Source organism: Hylobates moloch, unplaced genomic scaffold, assembly GCF_009828535.3.
Source record: "Hylobates moloch isolate HMO894 unplaced genomic scaffold, HMol_V3 SCAFFOLD_14, whole genome shotgun sequence".
Lineage (NCBI taxonomy): Eukaryota > Metazoa > Chordata > Mammalia > Primates > Hylobatidae > Hylobates > Hylobates moloch.
The window spans coordinates 40,812,468-40,838,070 of NW_026652289.1; the positions used below are offsets into that span (position 1 = coordinate 40,812,468).

Sequence of the window (25,603 nt, forward strand, 5' to 3'; positions counted from 1 at the left end):
GTCTACCAACCCACCAGAGCAGTGTGATCATAAAGAACCAAAGCATGCCGGGTGACCAGATGTCTTGCTTGAGTTGTTCTTTGACAGTGCCCACTTGTAAATCCATATGGCACCCACTGACCGACACACGTCACACATGTGACAGGCACAGCCAGGTGCACACACGTACAGACATATCACATGTGCTTACATGCAGATCATCTACCAAACACATTGGGACCCTAGGAAAAATAAAGCACAACAGATGTGACTGTCCTAGGCGCTCTGAAGAGACCAGAGTCACAGAGTCACACCAATTTGAGATCATTTGATCAAAACCTGTCTCCACTGCCACCATTCATAAGAGCCCCTTTGGGAGACTCCGGGTCATGATTGCCTTCTTCTTAAATTAAAAAAGGGAAAAGAAAAGAGATAGATCTCTTCCAATGTCTTTATTATTATTATAATATTATAATCTTCAGTTTTCAAAAATATAAATAGGTGCACGGAACCCTGGTGCCTGCACGGTCCCGGGGGCGGGGGTGGGGAGGGGAGAAGGTTGGGTGGCACCCCCCACTGGGCAGGAAGTGCCCCCAGCAGCCCTGCCGAGTTGCCACCTGCTAGGGTGGCAGACCCAGGTGAGAGAGAGGACACTGGAAGAGGGACCCTTGGAGGGAACCCAACTCCCAGGCAGCAGAGGTCCCTCTGATGGCTCTCCCCTGCTGGCTTACCCTTGGCAGGAGGCAGGAACCCACCCCTCTCCCCCAAGGCTTTTCCCTCATACAGATGGTGTAGCCCTCCTGGCTCCTTCTCATCCAATACATTCAGCTGCGGTTCCGAGTTCTTCATGCTCTCAGGCCTCTGCCCCTTCCAGCTCCTTTGGAGCCCTCCTCCCTCCTCCCTAGCTTTCCCTGGAGGTGAAATAACCAACGATTGCACTGCTCTTGGATAAAGTCAGGAAACAAAAATAATCTTCTTTATTTAACTTAACCCCTCCCCTTCTCCCCCTGTCCCTGCACTGGTCCCTGGAAAGGCACGATGGGAAATTGAAGAAATGTCTCTAAACTCAGTCCACGGGTTATAATAAGTTTGCTTTGCTTTGGCATTCGGCGGACAAATTAGATGCGGATTTGCTGATTTGGAGGGGTGAGTGGGTGCATACACAATGTGGGATTTATTTTTTTTCCTTCTTTAATGGGATTCCTTATATGACAAAAATCGACAAGAAGAGGACACCATCTGGGTGGGATGCACGTCAGCCTGGCAGGCTCCTGGGCTCAGCGTCCTTGGTGCGTTCTGGAAGCTCTTCTCAGTGGGCCGTGCTGGGGCGGCTCCTCTGAGGGTGCCGTGAGCTCCGCTTCTGTAGTCTGCGTTTGTAGGTGGTGGCTAGGGCAAAAGGGAGATGGAAAAATATCAGTGGACCTGGAAAGAAAGTGGGGCGAGCCTAGGCTCTCCCCAGACTACCCTCTCTCCCTGGTGGAAACCAGGACTCAGTGAGGCGCCTGAGGCTTTATCAGCTTTCCTGATTTTGATTTTTCTTGGACTTTCTGGCTTTTTCCTCCTTCATCCTCCAAGTGAGCCCTCTCCTGGGACAAGTACGTGACCCTTCTAGGGGCAGCGGTCAGCTATTTGTGACTGAGCCCCCTGACCTCCCCTCCCTCGCTCAACCCTGTGGATGGTGCAGGGTCCCCAGGAGAGGGGACGGGGGGAAGGCTGTGCTGGCAGAATCTAACCCTGTGCTCAGCGAGGGTGGCCGGGGTGATGCTCACGGTCTGTGCAGGTGATCCGAGGCTCCTCCCAGTGCCCGCTGGGCTGGCACCGGATGGTGGGCATGTGGCGCTGGACAAACCCCTCCGTGCACTGGTACCGCACCAGAGAATTGATCTCATACCGGTCCTTCTTCTGCCCGAAGGTCCTGGCATGTTCCACCACAGGGGGCTCTCCGCACGCCACTGAGGGGCAAAAACCCTTTATAAAGGGGCTCACAGGGTCTCCTGGGATGACCTATGCTGGTTGTGACCCTGGGCACTATGGGGGACACAGCCTCAACACCTGACAGTGAGCCCTGGACGTTTTCATGCAGTGCTAAGAATCTGGAAGCTGCTGGCTCTAACATCTGGGTTCCTCAACAATTTGGAACAGCAGGAAGGGAATACAAACGGGGTGGTCTTTAAACGGATGAAGAGAAGATGAAAGGGAGGTAGAAAGGTGTGGAGGGCGAGAGCCAGGCAGACTCAGGCTTCTTGATGAAAACATCCAGTTCAGGGGAAAATGAGACTGAAAGGAGGCCTGGGGGATGCAAGGTGGTGAGCAGGGGCAGTGGGGCGCATCCTACCAGCACCTCAATGTCCACAGACTGAAAGCCAAGGGATCGAGGCCTGACAACTATGACTCTGTGATTGATGGCCTTGGGAATCCCAAAGACAGGGAGGCTCCCCACCTGGGGGCCCTTGTGGGTAACTCTGCTGCTGCTATCCAAGGGACTGTGTGGAGTGTGGAGTGGGGGTCCTGTCTTCTAGCCTGTGACCTTCCTGTGCTCGCTGTCCCTGCAAACGGTCCCTGGCAGCGAGCTTGCCCTTGCCATTGGCCCTGGGATGCTGGTGCTAGGAGGGACCCCCAGGTCAGCTCCAGTCTGCTTTTTGGACAGGTGAGGAGACACCAGCAGCCAGAAGACAAGGGCTCACCCCAGGCCACACAGCAAGAGCCTCACCTGTAGCTGGAGGTCTTGATCCTATCCTCCCCGGACCCCTCCCAGGCACCAGCTTACCTGTGCCCTTTTTACACGTGAAGGGGAGGTGGTAATTGCAGGGAACATCATTCCACTCGCCCTTCTCGTGCCAGATCATCACCACACAGTCCTCTCCGGCGGCAAAGAAGTTGTCAGGCTGGTTGGGGCGCCAGTTCTCAAATTGCTGTGGGTGGGAGTGGGGAAGGAGCAGGACAGTGCGGTTGGCCTGCTCCGACTGTCTTCCCCATGGAGCCTCCTCATCATCTCCTTTCTCTTTTAGCCCCAACTTCAGGCTCATCTGATAGCAGCACAAAGGCTGCTGGGAGTCTGTCTGGTCAGGGCTGTTCTAGGGGCCATGGAACCCGGTGGCCCTCTAGGGAATCAGTCACACAGCCTGGCTTGGGTCCTTTGCAGGAGCTCAGAACCCCCAGGACTCACAGGCACTGTACATGAGCTGATTCAACTCCTCTTATCCAGAAGGGCCAACCAGGGCTGACCACATTGGGTAGGGACGGATGGTAGGAACACGGCTCTTAAGTCCAGCTTCTGCCCACCAAGAAGTCCTCCCAAAGCTTATCCTTCCAGCTGTGCTTCAGGACAAAGAGAATCACTGGGTGCCCGTACCATTCACTTGGCATCTATGTTGCTTTCTGTCTCCTTGAGTAGACTCGAGTCCAGTGTGGGCAAGAAACCTCTCTAAAGCTTCCGTATACTCATGGTGGTGGCTGTTATTCCTTCATTTCCTTCCTGGCTCCTTCCCTTGCCTCATGCTGTCATTAGCTCAATCTGTCCAGCCCCGGGCTGGGTTCCAGAGGCAGAGATGAAGGAGACAATCCCTGCCCTCAAGGACTCCCGGTCCAGCAGCTGGTAAGTGAGTGTCTGCATGGGGTGTGAATGCATCTCTCTCCAGGGGTCTTTATCCCACTCCCTGTCCTCTGGGCCACCAGCTGTGCCTAAAGCAGAACTCACCATGGGGTGTCCATCTGACCAGCGGAAGTCCCCTTCAATGGTCCTGTCGTTCAGGCCGATCCACTGGTAGTCTTGGGCATTGTCTGAGGAAAGGGTGAGGGTGTCAGGCCTCACACTGGACACCCTGAGGGTGTCTGAGAAACTTGAGCTCATGGAGGCAGAGGGGATGGAGGAGGGAAGGAGGTGGGTGGGCTCCTAGGAACAAGCCACCTGCTTCTCAGGTCCTCACAAGAGGTTCAGCACGTGCATGCTTGGAGTGCACTTTGGGCCACCTCTCCAAGCTGGCATGGACAGGTGACAGCCATAGCTTAGTCTTGGGCTGACTCTGGCTGGCAATGGGTCTGCCCTGGGTGCAGCCAGAGCTACTGGCCCCGAAGACCGCTGTCTTCTCTCTGGGAGCTCAAACTGCGGGAACACTGTTCCGCCTCCCCCAGGTCCCTGTCCTGCAGTCTCACGAGGCCCAAGTCTGCTGCCTTCTGAAAGGTGAGGCCCTTTGCCTACACCGCCACTCTTCTCTCAGGCTCCAGAGGCCCCATCGCACTCACTGTTGACAAACTCCTGCTCCTCGGGGGTGACGATACTGCTCAGGTGTGACTGCTGCTCCCGACACCGGCGCTCAGCATCCACCCAGGTCTCACGGTCCGGGAAGTGGCGGTAACAGTGGCCCTGGTACTTGTTCCAGCCCTCCTCACATACCTCCTGGTCTGCAACACAGGTCAGGGGCTTGAAGGGAGGGGCAGAGGCCACCAGGGGATGGCAGATGCTGCCAGTCTTATGGCATAGGTTCCTGCATTCACCCCACCTTCAATGCTGTGCCCTCAAGGGAAGGGAGAGGCACAGCTGGAGGGGTTCAGGCTGGAAACTGGTCTGGTCCCTGGGAGTCTCTGCACATGCTTCCACTCTGGAAAATGCCAGGGGCCCTTTCCTTCCCTGATGCCATGCCCTCCCCCCTCACCCTCTCCCAAGCTTTCCTCCTTTTGATGCCTGCTCTGGTGGGCCGGCAGAGGTCAGCAGGCCAGTTAAAAAGAGGTGGGAAGGTGGGTCTTGAGATTTAAGGCAAAACATGGTTCTGGGGCTCCAGGGGACAGGGAGTGGAGCTGTGGGGAAGTGTGTGGAGGCAGTGGGAGCGGGTAGCGCTGGGGCATGGAGCGGAGCTGGCAGCTTCCTTCCTGCAGAACCTCGGGTGGGAACAGAGGAGCAGAAATAAGTCTGCTTGGGGTCCAGAGAAGACTCAGAGCTCTAAGGCTGTCGATCAGAGGTGGCTTTAGTTAAGCACACTGTGCCTGCCTCTTGCGGGGGTCAGATAGCCCACTGAGGGTCTGGGATCCAGGGGCCCTGGCTTTTTATTTTGGGGGTGAATGGGAAGAGGGGAGGAGCTTCTCTCCTCACAAACCTAAATTTGTAATGGGTTCTCAGTCTGGAGAAGGGGCTGGCTTGGAGTTCTTGGACAGCCTAGGGGACAGGCGGAGCCGTGCTGAGCTGGCTCACTCAGCTTTGAGAGAGCTCATTCTTAGTGTCTCCTCCCAACCTCGCCTTCAGTGACATCATGTTGATAGCTTTAAACTGGCCTTGGTGGAAGCATTTACACCTCAGGAATTGGCAGATGCTACAATCAGGGCTCCTTTCTCCTCTATGAGAGCTGGTTGTTAAACATCTGCCAGCACAGTGTGGGACAGAGTGAATTCCAAGGCCCCCCTTCTTCCTTCTTCCCCTGGGATCTCCCAGGTGGAGGGCCACAAACCCCTCAGGCTACATGGTGGTCTCCCTGATTGGGTGCCACCATAGTCTGGCTGTCCTGGAATGGAAGGACCAGTACCCGAGGGGAAGGAGTCTTAGGCTGAAGGGGTGGATGCTTGGCAAAGTGAGGGAGAGACAGTTGGGGACAATGGAGGGAGAGCAGAACAGGGGGTCAGCAGCCTGAGAAGAAAGAGCAGAGCTGTAGGAGCAGAGGCCTCTGGTGCCTCAGCTACGAACGCCTTCCCCAAGGGGAGAGTCTGCAGTCTGGAAAGAGGTGGAGAGGCTTCAGACTAGCTTAGCACTCTGAAGAGGCCAGAGATATCATCTTAGGGCTGACTTAGGGGGTCAGTTTTTGGCCCCTTCAGTGGCTAAGGGCTGAGCTGGGCAGGCAGAGCTGGAGGGTGCAGCTTCTCTGGGAGGTGGGTATGGGAGGGCAGGGCAGTGCAGGCTGAAGGTTCTTAGGAAACAGAAACAATTCCAGGGAGGCTGGAAGAGGTAGCAGGGACAGAGCCAAGGCAGGAGGCACCGTGGAGTGGTGAGGACTCAGGATTGGAATGGGAGAGGAGATGCAGCCCTGCTTAGCTAGGCCCCCAGGCCCAGGGCCGAGCTGGGTGGCTCTGTCACCATCTCTCTGCCCCATCAGGGTACAGAGCCCTGTGAGGGTCCTGCCTCCATTCCAGCAGAGCCCACTTTTCCAGTCTGGAACCAAACAGCTGTTGTCGGCATGGAAGTCCCAGACTCTTCTACCCTGTGGCAAATGTAGTATCCTGGGGAGAAAATCCTTGTAGTCTCTGCTTCCACCCCAGCCAAGACCCCATATACCAATTTCTTGGGGTCTTGGGGTGAGGATGGAGGGTGGGAGGCTGCAAGGGAGTAGGAGTGTCTAGGCCTTTTTTTTTTTTCCCCAAAAGCCTTAAGTTCCTCTACCAGTCTGTAACCTTGGCAGTGCCTCAAAGGAATATGAAACCCCAAACTACCTCCCCACACTGCTTAGGACCAAAGGGAGACTTCCCAGGAGTTTCAGCTGCTTCCTGGAAGTTTCTGGGTATCCAACTTGAGAGTTCATTGAAAAGGATTTTAAGCCCCTACACACTTCCAGTTTTGTCTGGGCCATTGAGACAAGCATCCAAAGGTCTCGTCTCCCCTTTTCCGAGCTGGGAAACCCCCGAGATCCAGGAGGCTGGTGGGGAGACTAGGAAGCACCAAAGGTGAGAGAGCTGAGGGTTCAGTCTGTCCCTGGGAGGGTTCCTGGTGCACAGCTCCTTTTGGTAGAAGTGGTGCAGAAATGGAGAGGTTGGCAAAGCCCAAGAGAGGTAACTCAGCTCCTTCCCCTTGTAACACAGTTCTGTTCTCTCTGGCCACCCTTTGCCTTGCACAAGGGAGGGAGAAAGGAAGCATAGGCTGGCATGGCATTGTCATGGCAGCTGTCACAATAGTGATAAGAAGAAGGTGACATGCAGCAGTCTTTGCTCATGCATGACTTGAGCATGCCAGTGACATGGGAGATCTCAGGCAGACCAACCACAGCTCTCGCCCCAGGAGAAGAGAAAGGCAGCTTGGCCAATGTGGCACAGTGGCTCCCAGGGCCATGAAGGAACCACAAAGGTCCCATGCCCATGACCACACTGAGAAGATCCGTGGCTGTCATCTGGAATGAGAACCAATTACTCCCACCCCATAGCTTCCTTCAAGACAAGTGCTCAGAATCAGCCCTGTCCTCTTAGTCTGAACCATACACCAACCTCAGTGGTGGCATCAGTAGGTCTGGAAGCCCTGGAGAAAGTCAGATCAGCCAGTGCTCCAGAAAAGGGTTTTCAAGGAGGAAAGCAAGAAAAAGAGTGGGAATCAGTGGGGCAGACTTTTCAGTTGTGGCCCCTGAAATGGCTCTCCAGATGGACCTTGGGGGACCCAGCCAGGGCCTGGAGCCTGTTGTTAGGAGGGAAAGGTGAGGGAGGAGGAGGGGGTGCAGCAGTTAGTAACATTAGCTGAAGCCGAGACGGCCGTACCAATCTCACACAGGTCCCCTCCGTAGCTGGGAAGGCATAAGCATGTGAAAGAGTCGATGGCATCCACGCAGGTGGCTCCATTCAGACAAGGGCTTGAGAGGCACTCATCAATGTCTGCAAGAAACCAAGGGCCGCCATTAGGACTCCTGCCGGCAACTCCAGCCTCACAAGCACTGTGGCCTCCTTTTGAGTGGCCAGTCCTGCTGCTCTCCAGACCCCTGGGAGGGAACTGGCTGGTTTTCCTGAGAACTGTTGCTGCTGCTGCTGCTGCTGCTGCCATCTTGGAGTGCTGAAGCAAAGATCCAGACAAGGGTTTCCTTGGGCGTGTGAGATTCTTGATTGGTAAACGGAGCATTGGAGCCAGATTTCCCAGTGGTTTGAAGAGATCTGATATGTCTAAAGCCAAATGCCTTTTGTGACAGTGAACATAGAGTTCCTCCAAGATGCCTTCTCTTGTGACTATTTTGAGAGACCATGGATTCTTAAGTGGTTATGAACATGGCAGTGAGCAAGGAAACTGAAGTCAAGTTCTTGAAGCTTGGTTAGAGGTCTTTCTTTTCCTGGCTTCCTTTGCAGTTATGACCCAGAGAAAGAGGGCAAGGCTGTGTGGGGCTAGAATGAATGACCTCGAAATGGTCTGAAGAGTGTAGATCCATATGAAAATGGCAGCATGGGATGTTCACGTGAGACCCATCAGACTTCTTGGGCTGCAGACATCTTTGTCTTCAGTAGATATGATTTTAGAATATCTTATAAAAATGAAGCCTGAATCTTTCTCTCGGGAGAGGGATGGAAACTCTGTCCAACATCTCCCCATATAATCTCCTTTCAGCTTCAGGACCCAGAAGGTGGCTATCTCCAGGGAGACACAATTTCTAGAGGGACTCCATCCTGGCCAGTGGGAGTCAAGCGTTCAGAGCTACAGAGGTGGTTACCAAGTGGCCGCACAACAGCACTGGCACCAGTCTGGGATACAGGCACATCCCCATCCTCTGCCTCTTTTCAGATAGGCTCTTCTTCTCTTCTGTTCTTCTGGTCCTGAGATATCCTTTCTGATCAAGCTTCTTTGTGGTACTTGAATTGGTAAGTCATTGGCCACTGCCTCAAATTTTCATGAATTAGCCAAGGTGAGAGCTAAATCTCCTCATCTGGTCTTTCTGCATCTTGCTGAGAAACCAGAAGACCTGGGGGTTCTCTTCTGCTTTTATTTGTATTTGTACTTCAAAGGTTCTTGCCGTTTTATCCCCCTACTTGATTTCCTCCCCTGGGAACATGACAAATGGTATTATGAAGCTCCTCTTGCCAGGAGATCAGTAAAATTCTGCAATGAGTGGGTTCCACTGGCTATGGGGCACCATGACATTGGTTTGAAGATACTGAGCCTCAGTATGTGCAGCTGTGTTCACACAACCTTCCAGATCCAACAACATGTCTGTGGGTGGGCTTTGCAGGACAGCAAAGCCCTGTGGTGGGAATAGGATCTCAGAGTCCTAAACATGTGCCAAGACTTAGTTCTTGCTTCCCATAAGAGCAGACCAGACCTTAAAGTCAACCTTCTGATGAGATGGTAAAGGCGGTTTCCTCTGAGTCCTTATGCTGGTACATAGTAGACATCTTCTAGGCCAGAGGCGGATTTGTGCAACAGGTGGCCTGAAAATCCCCAGCTCTCAGGCATCTTGCTCATCCCATGAAGCCCCTAATCTCCAGTGGCTGGGCATCTCTTTCTTCCCATGAAGTCTTTAACTTCATCTCAGGGAGTGCACACCATAGACTAGAACCAACAGTTCCAAGTTGGAACTGTTCCAAGCAAACCCAAAATGCATGGAGGAACAGACTGAAATCCCAGCATGCACTTGGGTTCCCAGCATGCCCCAGGATTCCCAGCAGCAGCAGTAGCAGCAATAGGTCAGGCCAGTCGGCAGGGCGGAAGCTGGGGGCGGCTTTCCTGCATGTTCTCTTTTGTCCATTAGCGTCATTATGGGAGATGGGAAGCACTGGGCAAGGGGAATTAAGCAAATGTAGGTGTTAAGCAGTTGTACAGAGCAGGGAACGGGAGTGGCCTCTGGGGAGAAGAGTAAAACATCAACCCTGGAGCCTCTGGCTGCCCATGGGAGAAAGGGCAGGAAAGGAAAGACGCTCCAGTGGAGGTCAGGCTGGGGGGCATCCAGTTGTCCCAGAGGCTGATCGCACAAAACCTGCTCCCAGGCTGCCCAAGTCAGGGTGAGGGGTAGCGTTGCTTTCTTTCTGTGTTTGACCAGGGCACAAAATCTGAGAAGGCTGCGGGGACTGAAAGAACAAATTCCGGAGCTCAGAAATTTTTTTTCATGGCCCTAGATTTACAGATGAGGAGGGAAAGAAGGTCCACAATCCTGAAAATCAGAAAACCTGTGTTTGCAGTCAGGGTAGTTTGGAGAGGCTGAGTCAGCATCTTCAGCAGTGGGCAGAAGGCCAGGTGACCGGTGTGGGGCTTTCTTATTAGCTATTTTGGCCTGTGGTGCCTCATCTCCTCTTGCTCTGGCTGTAAGAGCCATTCTGGCCCTGCATGGCCCACCTCTTTCTGAGAAGGGCAATTAGGACATCTCATGCCTTCTGGAACTGATAGAGAAGTTGGGCTGGGCCCTCCTGTGAATGCAGAGTGATGGATCCTGGATAAGGAGCTTGCAAGTGGAGGGAGGGAAGGGCTTTGGGCAATGGGCAGGCTTCACAGAGAAAGAGAGGAAAGGGAGGAAACCAATAACTATCAAGAAGCTCCTGTGAGCCACGTGCTGACTCACACACGTTCTCCTTCATTATCCTTCCAGTGGCCTGGTGGCAAGACATCACTATGCCATTTACAGTGAGAAAACATGTGAATTCTTTAGCATGTTTGAGATGTAAAAACAAAACAGAAAAGAAAGAAAGAAAGAACAAAAAGAAAACAAGTGAGGTGACTTGCCCAACCTGGGTGTTGGGGAGACAGAGTGGAAGAGATGGAGGAGTCAGGAAATGAGACTGGAAGTTGGCTTCTGCCCCACGTGGAGGGAGAGAGACACCGGAGTCCTGGACTGTCAGCACCTCCTTACCATTGCTGCTACAGCCACCCAGGGCTCACTCATCATCACTGAGCAGGGACTCTGGGGAGCATCAGGATTCTCAGGGTCCTCTTCCCACTACTGTAACCAAAAGGGCTGGTTTGTTCCTGAACAAGGCCCTCCAGCAATATCTCTAACTTGGGAGAGAAAATAACTGAGAGCCCCTGATAAAGGCCAGGGGAGTAGAGATAGTTGCAAAGTATCACGTGGTTGTCTGAATTGGAGACCTCAGGCCTCCACCTTGAAAAGATCTTGTCCAGCTTTTGCCTAGGTCAGAGCCCAGGACCTCCAAGTGAGTGAGAGTTTATTTGCTCATAAAAAATGCTGAATGAAGAGCGATGCAGGTGCTAAAACTCAAATGATACTGAACTAAAAGGGTTGCCACTCATAAAGAATAAAAACTACAATATGAATAGAACTCCTCAAGTTGTTCGGTGCACACTTGTGCAGCTGTATGTGGTGACTCTGGACATAACTTTCCTGGGCAAGGATGGGGGAAACCTCTTAAGAAATACAGATATGGCCGGGCGCGGTGGCTCACGCTTGTAATCCCAGCACTTTGGGAGGCCGAGGCGGGTGGATCACGAGGTCAGGAGATCGAGACCACGGTGAAACTCCGTCTCTACTAAAAATACAAAAAAGTTAGCCGGGTGTGGTGGTGGGCGCCTGTAGTCCCAGCTACTCGGAGAGGCTGAGGCAGGAGAATGGCGTGAACCCGGGAGGTGGAGCTTGCAGTGAGCCAAGATTGCGCCACTGCACTCCAGCCTGGGCGACAGAGTGAGACCCTGTCTCAAAAAAAAGAAATACAGATAAAATTTCTCAATTCAATGGGTGCTCTGCATGTTGCAAAGACCTGGGATCAATGAAGATGAACAGACCTGAGTAGATACACTGACCTTCTGGTTGTCTCTTACACAAGTGAGAGAAGGATTATTAAAGCATATTTACCAGCCCTAATTTGCTTTTAAGATAAAATAATTAAATTAAAAAGTATAGGCCAGGCACGGTGGCTCACACTTGTAATCCCAGCACTTTGGGAGGCCGAGGTGGGTGGGTCAGAAGGTCAGGAGTTCACGACCAGCCTGGCCAACATAGTGAAACCCTGTCTACTAAATATACAAAAAATTAGGCAGGCATGGTGGTGGGTGCCTGTAATCCCAGCTACTCTGGAGGCTGAGGCAGGAGAATCGCTTGAACCCAGGAGGTGGAGCTTGCAGTGAGGGGAGATTGTGCCACTGCACTCCAGCCTGGGTGACAGTGTGAGACTCCGTCTTTTAAAAAAAAAAAGATTATAACGTGTGCTATCATTATTTGTACTATTTCAAATCTTTTGTATTTTAAAGGTTGATCTTGAATATAACTTTAATATCTTGCTTTTTTTTTTTTTTTTTGAGACAGGGTCTCACTCTGTCACCCAGGCTGGAGTGCAGTGGCACGACCATGGCTCACTGCAGTTTCAACTTCCTGGGCTTAAGTGATCCTCCCACCTTAGCTTCCCAAGTAGCTGGGACCAAAGGCATGTGCCACCATGCCCAGCTAATTAAAAAATATATATATATTTTTTGTAGCGATGGGATCCCACTGTGTTGCCCAGGCTGGTTTTGAACTCCTGGGCTCAAGTGATCCTCCTGCCTCAGCCTCCCAAAGTTCTGGGATTACAGGTGTGCACCACTGTGCCCAAAAATATCCTGCTTCTTAAATCAATTAGTTGCCTGTTAAAATCTGCCCAGGAACTTTTTGGTTAAGTCAAGAAGGCATACTTTGTATTTTCACTTGCAACCCTATATTTTCATTTGCTTTGAAAACATTTCTTTCCCAAGGATAGGGGTTTCACTGAAATTCAAACATCTCTCCTAGAGGAAGAGAGAGTGGAAGTTCATAGATCAGAGCTTCAAACCTAGAAAGTGAAAAAAAGCAGTAAGATAGAAAGGAAACTGATTAAGTTTAAGGTCCTGCCCTCCTAACAGAGGAGATAAGAGAAGTCTACATAGCACCAGTGATGACTGGAAATTGGATGTGAGATCTGGTTAGAACAGTATTTTTCATCCTTGGCTGGCATATTAGAATTACTGGAGTAGTTTTTAAAAATATTCTTATTTAAAGATTTTTTAAAAATACCAATGCTGAAGCTCCTCTTTAGACCAATTGAATCAGACTATCTCAGAGTGGGGCCCAGGCATGACGCTTTTTAAAAGCACTCCAGGTGATTCTAAGCTGCAGCCAGGATAGAAACCTTAGAGTCTGAGCCTAATTCCCATGGGTGCCGTCAGTAATGGAAGTGGGGAAAGATGCTGCTGCTTTTGAAGCGGGTCAGAATAGAATAGTCTTGCTTTTAATTGCTAAATAATCTGAGTATTCATTAAACAGATCTTGACTTTTTTTTTTTTTTTTTAATAGAGATTGGGTTTCACTATTTTGCCCAGGCTGGTCTCGAACTCCTGAGCTCAAGTGATCCGCCCACTTTAGCCTTCCAAAGGGCTCAGATTACAGGTGTGAGCCACCATGCCCAACCTAGATCTTAATTTTGAAGTCAAAATTAAGACGGGGTTTCACCATATTGATCAGGCTGGTTTCGAACTCCTGAACTCAGGCAATCCATCTGCCTTGGCCTCACAAAGTGGTGGGATTACAGGTATGAGCCACTGCACCTGGCCGATCCGTAGTCTTTTTAACAACCTGTAGTTCCTGGTTCTGGTGTAAGACAATGGTGGGTCAACCATGGAGACTGGCCACTATCTGCAGTCCTTCTGGAAGCACTTGAACCTTGAGCTAAGTTGAACAAGAGTGACCTGGGACCCCAAGGTACAGTCATGAGAAAAGAGACCTAGGTTTTGTGCTGGGCTGATCCCCACCACTCACTCTTTGGAGACGCTAAAGCTTCTCTTAGCCAGTAGAGTGGGAGATAGGGAAAGGGAAGCAATTTTTCTTAAATGCCTCTTCTGACCAGATGCTGTACATGGGTGATCTTCACCCTCACAGCAGCGGTTCTCAGCCCTGGCTGCACATTGGAGTCACCTGGGGGTTTTAAAAACCTCAATGCCAAAGCCACAGAACCACTTCAATCACAATCTGTTGGGGCAGATCTCAGGCATCATATTTTTTCAAAGCTGAGAACCATTACTGTCGATCCCTGTTTACAAATGAAGAAAATGAAGGCTGGGCTGCAAGTCTTGAATCCGACCACCTCGGATTCCCAGCTCCTTCCCTCTCTGGCTCCCCTGAAGTCCAGCTTCAGTTTTTTGAGACCGGCAACTGGTTGTTACGTTCAAGAGGGAGTTTCTTATTTAGCCGAGTGTGTTAAACACATGAATTAAGGTCTTGAATCTTGATTCAATCCACTTACTCAGTATAGTTAGGCAAATTACTTAACTCCTCTGTGTTCCAGTCTTAAATGGGAGTAGTTACCAAGCTGCTTACAGAACCGTCTGGGGAGAAATCGTGGGAACAAAAGCCCTTTGGAAATATACATGATCACAGAAAGGCTGTCCTTATAGCAGAATAGTTACAGCCCACTGACACTTCTATTAATTTCAGGGCTGCCAAGAACACGAGCCTTGCTTTGACTTCTGATGCTAGTGTCAGATTTTTGCTTCAAGTATCAGGTTGAGAAGGATTTCCCAAGAGTGGAGTCACCCATCAGGGGTGAGTGATGGTGGGGTGCAGCTACAGTCCATGGGGTCACTATGGCCCAGTGGAAATGCTGTCCCCTTCTGCAGTAAGCCCGGAACCTTCCCAGGATAGCCCACCCTCTCTGTCCTTGCAGCCCACACGTTGGGGAAAGAGTAAATGAATATCTACCCTAATGCCTGTTTATATATACATATACAGTTACTGCATATGTACCATGTATACAGCATGTTTATATTATATGATATCTAATAATATATAATGATGTATTAATTTGCATGTATATTAATATATATAGACACAGGATTCTTCTCTGTGTTTGATGTAAAGGCTATCGAAGGATAATTGCCCGACATGAGGTTTACCTGGAAGTGATTGTTTTTTCTCCAGGATTCATTTTTTCATTTTTGCACATGTCCTAGGAGTGACCCCTTTTATGAAAGACCCTAGGTCTCTGATTCTTGACTTAGGAGGGAGGCTGGGGATAAGGGCACTGGGGTAGTGGGAGAACTAATGAAAGAATATGAGCTTGGTGGTAACTGGGCATTTCTTTCCTCAAGGTGGTGATGTTGATAAGATGAGATGAGATGTCCTCATGACCACTGGCCTCCCGTGTGTCCGCGGAACAACAGGTAGATTCTAACCATCTCCTTCTGGGGTCCACCTCAGATCAGAGGGTCCCCAGGCTCTCCACCCATCCCACAGGCTGCTTCACCCATACCTAAGGACAAACAGGCTCATGGTGGGTGCCTGGGAAGGACGTGCTGCTGGGTTACAGCTGCCCTACAGCCACGAATCCCTGTGCTGGGTGATTACCGCTGTTTGTGTCATTTCCTTCAGGGCAAGAAGGGGACCCAAACCCCACGCAGACCCAAGCATGGAGGCAACTTGGTGGGGTTCACTCTGCACGATACAAGACGGCCCCACTCAGAGACTCCTCACCAGGAGCAGAGAGGTGTGGCCGCTGTATTTAATACTCACCCCATGCTCAATATTTCTTTGAAGTCTCATCTCCAAAATTCAAGCACATTTTTCATTCTACTCCTACAATAGTCATTGGCTTGATATAAAAATACTTACCAACTTAATTACTTGACTCTTTTCTCCTAAACCTAGACATTCGAGAAAGATAAGCCATGTCTGTCCTGTGGCTCCTGCCCCTGACATGTCATCATGCAGCTCCTTCCCAGCCTGAGAAGCCTCAGCCTCAGTGGACCTTGGTTGCCTCCTCCCACCTGGGGACCCTTTGGGGGATGAAGGAGTCTGTCCAGTGCCTCTGCCCTCTCTCTCCACGGCCAATGAGGGCCTTACCTATGTTACAGTGCTCGCCAGTGTAGCCAGGGGGGCACAGGCATATGACGTGTCCCTCTGTCTCCTTGCAGGTCCCAGCGCCACAGGGCTCCTCTGCACAGGACCTGGCGGGGGCTGCAACCCCCAGGGGAGAGGTTGAGCATCAAGAACACAGTCACCTGGCTACCATGGCCTCCAAGACCTCAAAGTTGGGGCATGAGGTCCCTGAAGTCCACAAGGCTGGCTTTGGGTCAGCACTTTTCTGAGGCCTCTGTCCCTCCTGGGCACCTGGCCCACAGCATCGGGGGGAGCTCTCTAGCTGTGAAAGCTCCCTCAGCACAAAAGAAGGTACAAGGGACCCCAGAGCAAAAAACAAAGGAAAATCAGCTACCAGAGCCCACTGCCTGGCACTTGGAGTTATGTCGCGGTGAGACAATCATGATAGTACAGGAGCCCCTTCGTACAGGGATGGGGTTGGGGATGCAGATTCTAAAGCCAGATAACCAAATGACACTTCATAGTTCCTTAAATTGTGCAGGTTTTAACCCAGCATAAAATAAATATTCAGACATAAACACCATCAGCAGATTTACTCTCTCATCTCACACTCACTCCAGGGCAGGGTGCATGAGCAGAATTTCTAGCACTATCTAAACAGTCATCCTTCTCTACCTGTGCCAAGTACAGATAGTTGAATTCACATGTAAAAACTCATGGACTGCAACTCTGCTGTAATGATAACATCGCTAATCTTTATAAGTGTGCACTGTATGCACAGTGTGATGCTGAGTGCTTGGTTTATCTATCTATGTTTATATTCTGTTTAATCTTCCCTGGTATAGTATTATCCTACTCTTATGCTACAGATGAGGCTCAGAGAGGTGAAGACTATTGCCTGAGGCTGCACACCTAACCTATCGTGGAGCTATTCTTGGAACCTTAAAGCTACATGGCCTCCTTCTGTGCTACAGTAGCCTACAGTCTGAACTACCCAAGCACATTTAAAGGGGGAAAAAAATCACAATACCTGCAGCAGTTGATTCGGATTCACGTTTCCATTCTGGAGAAGTTGGGATGGAAGCATCTGTTGGGGAGGTGGCTGTTTCGACTGTGTGAGTCTCTTCTCCTGAGTACAGGAGGCTTGAGGACTCAATTTCTAGATGCGCCTCTGCAGGGCGCTGGGTCTGCTGAGTCCACTCAGACTCTGGGATGCTGGTGCTGATGACAACGCCCAGCCCCGAGGTGTGACCAGACAGGTCTCTGCTGATTTCAGTCCTGTCTCCAGAAGCCATGGGAGTGGCTGAGGGCAAGCCTGGTGCCTCTGTCCCCACATCTTTGGTGGTGGTGGATTCTCCACTCACTTCTGGGGCAGCTGACGCCTCGCCTTCTTGAAATGTCAAAGTGCTGCCGCTCGCTCCTAGGCCAGAGGATCTCTCGAGGTCAGCTTCGTGGAATGCAGAGGTGGTTTCACTCAGATCAGGGGACCCAGAATCTTCTCTGCTGGCCTCAGGGGCAGCAGATGCCCCAACCCCAGCCTCAGGATAGGCGGACGTCTCACTGCTAGATTCTGGGACTGATGATACTTCTACTCCAGACCCAGGGAGCACGGGGGTAGCTCCACTAATGTCCCCAGCTGCGGAGACTTCTCTACTGGACTCAAAAAGCTGGGGTGTGTGTGTCACAGGGGGCCTTTGGCCAAGTTCCTGAGAAACAGTTGGTTCAGTAACACCCTCCACGAACTCAGAAGTGATTAAAGTAACTTCTGGAAGTCCCGAGGCCTCTCCACTGGTGCCCATGGCTACAGAGGATTCTCCACTTACATTGGTGGTGCTGGCAAAATCCCCACTAAAATATGGAGTACTTGGTGGCTCTCCGCTGGGCTCTACCAGCCCGGACTGCAACCCACTTAGGTCCAGAAATCCAGAATGGTCCCCAGACATGTCTGGTGCTCCAGAATGAGCACCACTGAGTTCTAAAATGCGAGAAGGTCCTTCTCCTGCCTCTTGGGCTGTTGGAGCCTGGGTTACAGATTCCACCAAAGTTCTGTCTACAAGAGAGACAGTGGCGAAACCAGATGGAAGTCCACTGCCATAATATGCTCCCGAGGGCAGGCTGCTCCCAATCTCAGCTCCGGATTCTCCACTGACCTCAGCTATGCCACTTGGTAGGCCACTGAATTCTGGAGTCTGGGATGTAAACCCACTGGAATCGACTGTTCCAGAAAACTGTCCACTGACATCCACCATCCCAGATTTGCCTGACAGATCTGCCTCTCCGGAAGGGAGGCCACTGAGTTCCACAGACCCTAAGCCTTCTTCTTCTTTAAATGTAGTAGGGGTCACTTCAACCAAACTAGTGTCCACAAATGTAATGCCAGAAGATTCACTGCTGCCAGTTGTGGCACCAGAAACCAGGTCAGGGACTTCTGATGTTGCCCCACTGAACCCTGGTAAACCTGAAGGCTGCCCGCTGAGATCAGGGACCCCAGATATTTCTCCACTCAGATCGGTTATGCCAAAGGGTTGACTACTGCCATAAAGAACTCCAGATGCTTCTCCACTAACACCTGGTTGTCCAGAGGACAGCCCGCTAAGCTCAGTCACTCCAGATGTTTCCCCACTAGTGTCAGGAAACCCTGATGGCTGCCCACTAACCTCAAAAATCCCAGATGTTCCCCCACTGATGTCAGGAAACCCTGATGGCTGTCCAGTGACACCAAAGAGTCCAGGTGTTTCCCCACTGACATCAGGAGACCCAGATGCTTGGCCACTGAGTTCAGTTCCTGAAGGGAGTCCACTAGCTCTCCCACTAATGTCCAGCTCACTGGAGGGCAGCCCAGATATTTCTCCTGCACCACTGATGCCAATGGTTCCCCTCCCTTCCAGTTCACTTGCAGTGGAGGCTGTGACCACTTCCACCAATGTAGAATCCACTAGGGAAACAGTTGGGAATCCAGATGGAAGTCCACTAAAGTCAGGCAGGCCAGAGGGTGGGCCACTTCCAAAGTCCACCCCAGAATACTCGCCACTAAATCCAGAGGGAAGACCACTTGTTTCTGGAGCTTGCCCACTTCCTAGAGTTACAGAAGGCAGTTTGCCCAAGTCCAGGTCTCCAGAAGCTGAACCCACCAAGTCTTCTTTTCCAGAAGGCAACCCACTGAGGTCCTCAGCTCCAGAAGCTGAAGTCTCTAGACCCTCCCTTCCAGAAGGAAGTCCACTGAGGTCAGTCCCTACTTCAGAAGCAGAGGTCTCTAGACCTTCTCCTCCAGAAGGAAGCCCACTGATGTCCCCTACTCCAGAGGCAGAAATCTCTAGAACTTCTTCTCCAGAAGGGAGCTTGCTGAGGTCCTCTACTCCAGAAGCAGAGGTCTCTAGACCTTCTCCTGAAGGAAGTTCAGTGACGTCCTCTATTCCAGAGGCAGTAGTCTCTACAACTTCTCCAGAAGGAAGCCCGCTGATGTCCTCTACTCCAGAGGCAGTAGTCTCTAGAACTTCTCCAGAAGGAAGTCCGCTGAGGTCTCCTACTGCAGAGGTAGAAGTCTCTAGAACTTCTCCAGAAGGAAGTCCACTGAGATCCCCGACTCCAGAGACAGAGCCCTCTAGGATCTCAGCTCCAGAGGGCAGTTCACCAACCGTAGGAGTGCTGGACCACTCAATTCTCTCTTCATCCCCTGAGGCTAGTCCACTTTCCACAGGCAGGCCTGAGCCCACTGTGGAAGTAAGACCGCTGGAGTCAAGGTCTCCAGAGGGCAGTCCACTTGCCCTGTCCCCTGACAGCTGCCCACTGAAGTCAAGGTGTCCTGAAACATCTCCACTGCCTGTGAAGTCACCACTGACATCAGGGGCCCCATATTCCTCCCCAGAGCTGGGCAGCTCAGTCCAGCTGGGCACCGGGGGTGAAGGTGTATAGGGCTCTTCTGAGGCTGATGGTTCCTCTGAGGGGGACGGCTCCTTGGAGGGGAATGGCTCCTCTGAGGGGAACAGCTCCACTGAGGGGAATGGCCTCGCTGAGGGGAATGGTTCCTCTGAGGGGGATGGCTCCTCTGAGGGGAATGGCGCCACTGAGGGGGATGGTTCCTCTGAGGCAGAGGGCACTTCAGTTGCAGAAGGGCCTTCTGTGATTTCCTCTGTTGCTGCGCCAGTGGGAGGCCAAGTAGGAAGGATCCCTGTATAAAAGAAGGAAGAAAGATGAGGTGTGGGTTTATTAACTCTGCCCCATTTTAGGCTCATACGTAGAATCTAAACTCCATTCTTTCCACAGTAAAATTTTTCCCTCAAGAGCTCAGCAACGTGTCCAAATGCTTTCTAATGGAACTGTGTAAAGTGTCTTGGAAATGAAGAAATGAGAGAAGGAAGGAAGGAAGGAGAGGGAGAAAAGAAGGCAGAAGGATAGGGAGAAAGGAAGGAGGGAGGTAGGGAACCGGGAAGCTCCCCCAAGTGCCCACAGGGCCATGGGCTATACAGGTTGTACTTTGTGTGAGATGCGGGGGCCACCATCCACACAACCCACTGGATGTGGGGGCCTGGCCACCACTGAAGACCACCAAGGTCATCCTGCAAGTACTTCCACATTACCGTCTCATTGATTTGGTCTCATGGTTTTCAAAGCTTGGACTCGCAGCAACAGCACCCTCTGGGAGCTTGAATAGAAAAGCAAATTCCTAGACCTCCCAGCCCCACTGATTCAGCAACTCTGGGAAGGAGCCTGGCATACTGTGTTTTAGCAAGCCCTCCCTGTGATGCTGGGACTCACTTCAGTGTAAGAACTGTTCATTTTAAGCCATCCTTCTGAGGAAGAAAGGGCCAGGTGGTGATGTTTGTAAACATACAGTGACTTTTTCCAGTTCTGAGAACTCTGTTACAGACAATTTGAAAAATAGAGAAATGAAAAAAGGAAACCCCACAATTCTAACTAATCAAGGCTACATTCTTTGCTTCAGCTCTTCTTTCCTTTGGCATTTGAAAAACAGCCACAATGCATTTTAACCTTGTATGGATTTTGGGCCAACTTCCCAGATGGGGCTCCTGAGCACTGAGGGTGCTGGGTCCACTGGACAGGTTTAGTTTGTTTTTGCTGAGAGGAGAATCTTAGAGGGGGAGGTGGGGCATGAAGAACAGCAGTGGTACCATGCAAAAAAAAAAAAAAAAGTTAGCTGGGCAGGATCCGAAAAAGATTCTTTTTATTTTGATAAGTATGTATGTATGTATGTATGTATGTATGTATGTATGTATGTATCTATCTATCTATCTATATCTATCTATCTATCTATCTATCTATCTATCTATCTATCTATCTATGAAACACACCAGGATGACCATTTGCAGTCATACTATAACAGTTCCCTCTTAAATAAATTTACATCTCTTTCTTTTTCTTTTTTTGGAGACAGGGTCTTGCTCTGTTGCCCAGGCTGCAGTGCGGTGGCACCATCTTGGCTCACTGTAACCTCCACCTCCTGGGTTCAAGTGATTCTCATGCCTAAGCCTCCCGCGTAGCTGGGACTACAGGTGCGTGCCACCACACCTGGCTAATTTTTGTATTTTTAGTAGACACTGGGTTTTGCCATGTTGGCCAGGCTGATCTTGAACTCCTGGCCTCAAGTGGTCCTCCCATCTTGGCCTCCCAAAGTGCTGGGATTACAGGCGTAAGCCACTGTACTCAGCCCTACATTTCTTTTTTTAAAAGCAAGTCAACCTAAAGAAAAATACATGGAGTAAATGATAGTGCAGATGGTTCCCAGACATGGTTGAAATCAGCAAGGTAGTCAGGAACTGAAGTCTAGAAAACATTTCTACAGAGCTGCTGGAGCCACTTTCCCACTGTTAACTCTCCACTAGTGGTTGCCAGAGTCTCGTGCAAAGTCATACCCTGATGCCAAAGAGGACTCAGTCATTCTTGTCCTGGTGAAGGGCGAGGAAGGCCACAGGCAGGTGTGGCTGCTGGGTGAGGCTGCTAGGCCAGACTCTCCCCTGCTCTACAGAGGCATCTTAACCTTCTGATATGGAGAGAGGCCAGGCTTTGCATCTCCAATGCCCAGAAGAGCACCTGACACCGCCAAATTGCTCTGGAACCATGCACAGAATGCTGAAGCATGGATGGATGAGTTAGTGGGAGCTCGGATACACTCCTTTTTTCAGATGCACATACCCCAGGGAAACTGACTCTACCAGGTATACACACATACTACTGTACATTGTTTTAAATCAAGCTTACCCCAGCTGGAAGCTGCTAGATGTTAACAATGCTCTGTGGGAGTGGGGGGAGGCTCTGTGGTAATGTTAATTTGGGACACACTATATCTATCACCTCCTTTTGGAGACTTACAGTGCATATTAGCATATTCAAGGCTCTGAGAAGGTCTGCAGTGAGGAAACCTGTTAATCTCTGTAAGTCAGCATTTCCCAAACCTTAGTGGCCACAAAACACTTTATTCAACAAGGCTTAGGGACTGCTGCTTTCATCCTGTTAAGTCTCATCTGGTTTAATTGTGACAGAGTTCAGGAAGTTCTGCCTGAGGAGGCCTGGCCCAGAAAGGCGAGGAGACAGGTCACAGTCAGACTTCTGACAGTAACCCCCTCCCTGGTTATTTCTCTTCTATTAGAGATCCTCCCACAAGAGAGGGTTGAGGTTAGGGTAAGGGTGTCAGTGCAGGAGGACAAGGTAACTGAGGGCCCTCTGATCAGCACAGTCCTGGGCATTTGGGGGTTCATGCAAGGGAAATAAGGGCCAGAAAAGTTAATGTGTAATAAAAAAATTTTATGAACAAGGCTGTTTTTGTCACTCTGGGGCAGGTCCTAGAGGCCAGCTGAGGTGGCTAAAGTTGCCCACAGCAGCACACCCAGCCAGTGTCAGGGCTGGGGAAACAGCACAAATCCCAGGAAGGGAACCCCCCCACCCCACCAGGCACACTGTAGGCAGACAGGGGTATGCAGTTTCAGGGTGTGCCCCAGAACCCAAGCCATACCAACCTGGCAGCGGGGATGTGCCCACTGGGGTGTAGGCTGGTTCCCGTTCTGTCTGGTTTTCTGGCTCGGTGGTGAACTCTAGGATGGCAGTAGTCTCCCCTAAGGGTACAGCAGTTGTCTCCTCTTCTACGGGGACAGCAGCCACACCAGGAACCACTTGGGTCACAATCCACTCCTCCACACCAGAGGGTGATGTGGGTGTGCCTCCCTCTTCTTCTCCTGGAGAAGGAACCGCTGAAATGCCTAAAGGAGATGTGGGTGGTCAGAGTGAGTCCCTCTCTTACCAGTGACCCGTCCCTAGCTGGCCCTTCTTGAGGGGAGCTAGGGGACTCTGAGGTGGGCCAGGCCCCACCTCCTGGTTCAGCGGATGGCTGTTTGCCTTCTCGCTTAGTAACAGACATCGGCACCAATGATATAATATCCATATGCACCACCAGCAGTTTAGTTCCGGTGATCTGGGTCATCTCACCTGCAGAATCCGTCATACATGCCAGGCATTGCTCTAAAGGCTTATGTAAATAAAATCACTTTATCTCACAACAGCTTTATGAGAGAGATATAATTATCTCATTTTACAGATGGGGAAACTGAGGCACAGAGTTACATGATTTGCCCAGGGTCAATGGCTTACAAATGTCAGATCTAGTCTTTGAATTCAAGCATCTGGTGCCAGACTCCACGCTCTCAACTACTGAACAACGCTGCCGATCTTGGGGACGGGGATTATGTTCCAAGTGTGTCAGGACCAAAAATAGGAGGATGGTGCTTAAATTCCATGAAACCATCTCGGCATTTGAAAGCGTGAAGGTAGTATTCATGGGCTAGGGGTAACTGTTCTGATGTGGGGGAAACCAGCAGTGAGCTTGGTCAGCAAGGAAGCTGAACTGTGCAGGATAATACACAGGGCTGAGTTCATGGAGGGTCAGGGGTGGGAGGCTGGGGGCAGCATGGCTGGAAACTTTCTGGGAGGTTAACTGGCTTGGTTTCTGCTTCCCAGAGCAGAGAGAGGGGCACTGGGACAAGAGCCTCATCAAAGCCTCTGGGAGAGAATTGGACTTGACTTACTGAAGCTGGCTGAACTTTGAATTCTATTTTATTTTTTTTTGAGACAGAGTCTTGCTCTGTTGCCCAGGCTGGAGTACAGCAGAATAATCTCGGCTCACTGCAACCTTCACCTCCTGGGTTCAGGCGATTCTCCTGCTCCAGCCTCCCTAGTGGCTGGGATTACAGGTGCACACCACCAAACCCGGCTAATTTTTGCACTTTTCTTAGTAGAGACAGGGTTTCACCATGTTGGCCAGGCTGATCTCGAACTCCTGACCTCAAGCGATCCGCCCAACTTGGCCTCCCAAAGTGCTGGGATTACAGGTGTAAGCCACTGCTCCTGGCCTTGAATTGGGTTTTAAAAGGTGACCCTGGCTGTCTGGGAAACCTGGGGACACTCAAGTTTTTTTCCCAAGTTTATTTGAGAATAATTATAGATTCACAGGAAGTTGCAAAGACACCCAGTTTTGATATAAACTATCTAAAACATGGCACAGGCTGTTATTACAATCTACATTCTGGTCCATGCACCCAGACCCTCCATGGACTGTGCAGGAACAAATCCAATCAGAGCCCAGCAATTCCATGGCTACGCCCTGGCCATGCTTACTATATTGCTTGATGACATCACTCTCAGAAGTCCAATGTGGAGTGACGGTTGAAATGGTAGCATATCCATAGCATAGGTCAATGAAAAACATGAACCACCAGTGCTTAGTGAAGAGTAATAGAATAATTTGACTAAACTCATCACAGAAATATTTGCAAGCAGGAGAGAATTTGACAAGGGTGTACAAATTACAGGTTGTACAAAGTAAAGCTATATATTATAGTTTTACATATATATGTATATGAAATAAATCTAACATTTATTGAGCATTTACTGTGTCCCAGGCACTATACCAAGGGCACCACATGCACTCAATTAATTCTTGCAGCTCCCTGTGAAGTAGGAACCATTATGTCTCCATTTTCACACAGCTATTAAGTAGCAGAGCCATAACTCAAATTCAGGTCTACCTAATTTCTAGTAGATATAAATACCAGCTCAAGTTCTTACTTATCTCTGCTTGTCTCTGGGGAACTTTAGAAGGATGACCTTGCCTTGGGGTCAAAGCCTGCGTTGTGCTGGTTTCAGAGCTGGCTCTGCCCCAGAGGGACTGACTTTTTCTTGCTCTGATGGATGGGATACTGGGTGGTGGCAGGATGGGGTGAAACTAGGGGGGTCCTCTCCAGACAAAAGGGGCTGCTGGAGCTGAAGCGAGGCTGCATACCTCGGAAGCAGAAGGCATGGTGCCGGGACAGTGGGTCCGGGAGGCCCGTCTGGTTAGGATAGAGGTAGACGGTTCTCACGCCTGGCTTGTCTCCACCACAGGCAGGCCTTGGGGTGACGATGGGGTAGCGGAGGCTGCCGTCGGCCAGCCAGCCAGCATAGCACTTGTCCAGGCCGCGGCTCCAGGCGGCGTAGAGCTGGCCCGTGGTGGCCAGTGTGGCATTGTGAGATTCACAGAACTCCTGTGCTTCCTGGAAGGTGAACTGCTCAAGGCGTGTGGCGAAGAACACCTCCCCTGGGGGCAGAGGCAAGGGGTAGAGTATGACCCCCCATATTCAGGCCAGGTCAGTCCCTGCCCACCCAGGACAGAGTTCCTCCAACCCTCCTCACCAGGGCTAAGACCCAGCCCAGCTCCATCACCCCTTCTTTGACCACTCCCCCTTAGATTTTCTGGGATCCTGGGAAATAGGTGACCACCGCTCTGGTTTGTACTGGACTGGGGTTTCCTGGGACGTAGGACTTCCGGTGCCAAAAAAGTCAAAATTCCTGTCAAACTGGACCAAGTTGTTTCTACAACAACTTCTCCTCCTGCCCTCTTTTCTGGATTCTCTAGTCACACTTAGGCACCCCCTCCCTTGGCTAAGCAAGGCAGCTCGCCTGGGCCCCCTCCAATCCCTGTGCACCCCTACACCACTGCACTTTTCACTGTGACTGCTGTGGACCTGCTCACCCCACACCCTGGGAACTCATCCAGGGCAGGGGCTGGGTCCCAGCACCTAGCAATGTACCTGGTACCTATCCGATTCAGGGGGAGGAGAGCTTACACTTACTGAAGACCTACTCGTGCCAAGAAGATTTTCATACATATCTCATTTAATACTCAAAAAAACCTCTGATGTACATATAAATCAGTC

At 50.8% G+C, this 25,603-nt stretch overlaps 1 protein-coding gene across 1 annotated transcript in view; it reads right to left on the bottom strand.

Moving 5' to 3' along the window:
• Positions 1-519: 519 nt before the first annotated feature.
• ACAN (aggrecan) overlaps positions 520-25,603 on the bottom strand; it is a 69,724-nt gene continuing 44,640 nt past the window's right edge. Inside the window, exons 10-19 of the mRNA XM_058427510.1 lie at positions 24,691-24,984; positions 22,376-22,615; positions 16,435-19,572; positions 15,429-15,542; positions 7,420-7,533; positions 4,222-4,380; positions 3,677-3,759; positions 2,747-2,891; positions 1,749-1,931; positions 520-1,365 (exon numbers count right to left, since the gene is read on the bottom strand). Of these exons, the coding sequence (XP_058283493.1) occupies positions 1,289-1,365; positions 1,749-1,931; positions 2,747-2,891; positions 3,677-3,759; positions 4,222-4,380; positions 7,420-7,533; positions 15,429-15,542; positions 16,435-19,572; positions 22,376-22,615; positions 24,691-24,984 (4,547 nt within the window). The 3' untranslated portion in view covers positions 520-1,288. The remainder of the gene's footprint in view (positions 1,366-1,748; positions 1,932-2,746; positions 2,892-3,676; positions 3,760-4,221; positions 4,381-7,419; positions 7,534-15,428; positions 15,543-16,434; positions 19,573-22,375; positions 22,616-24,690; positions 24,985-25,603) is intronic.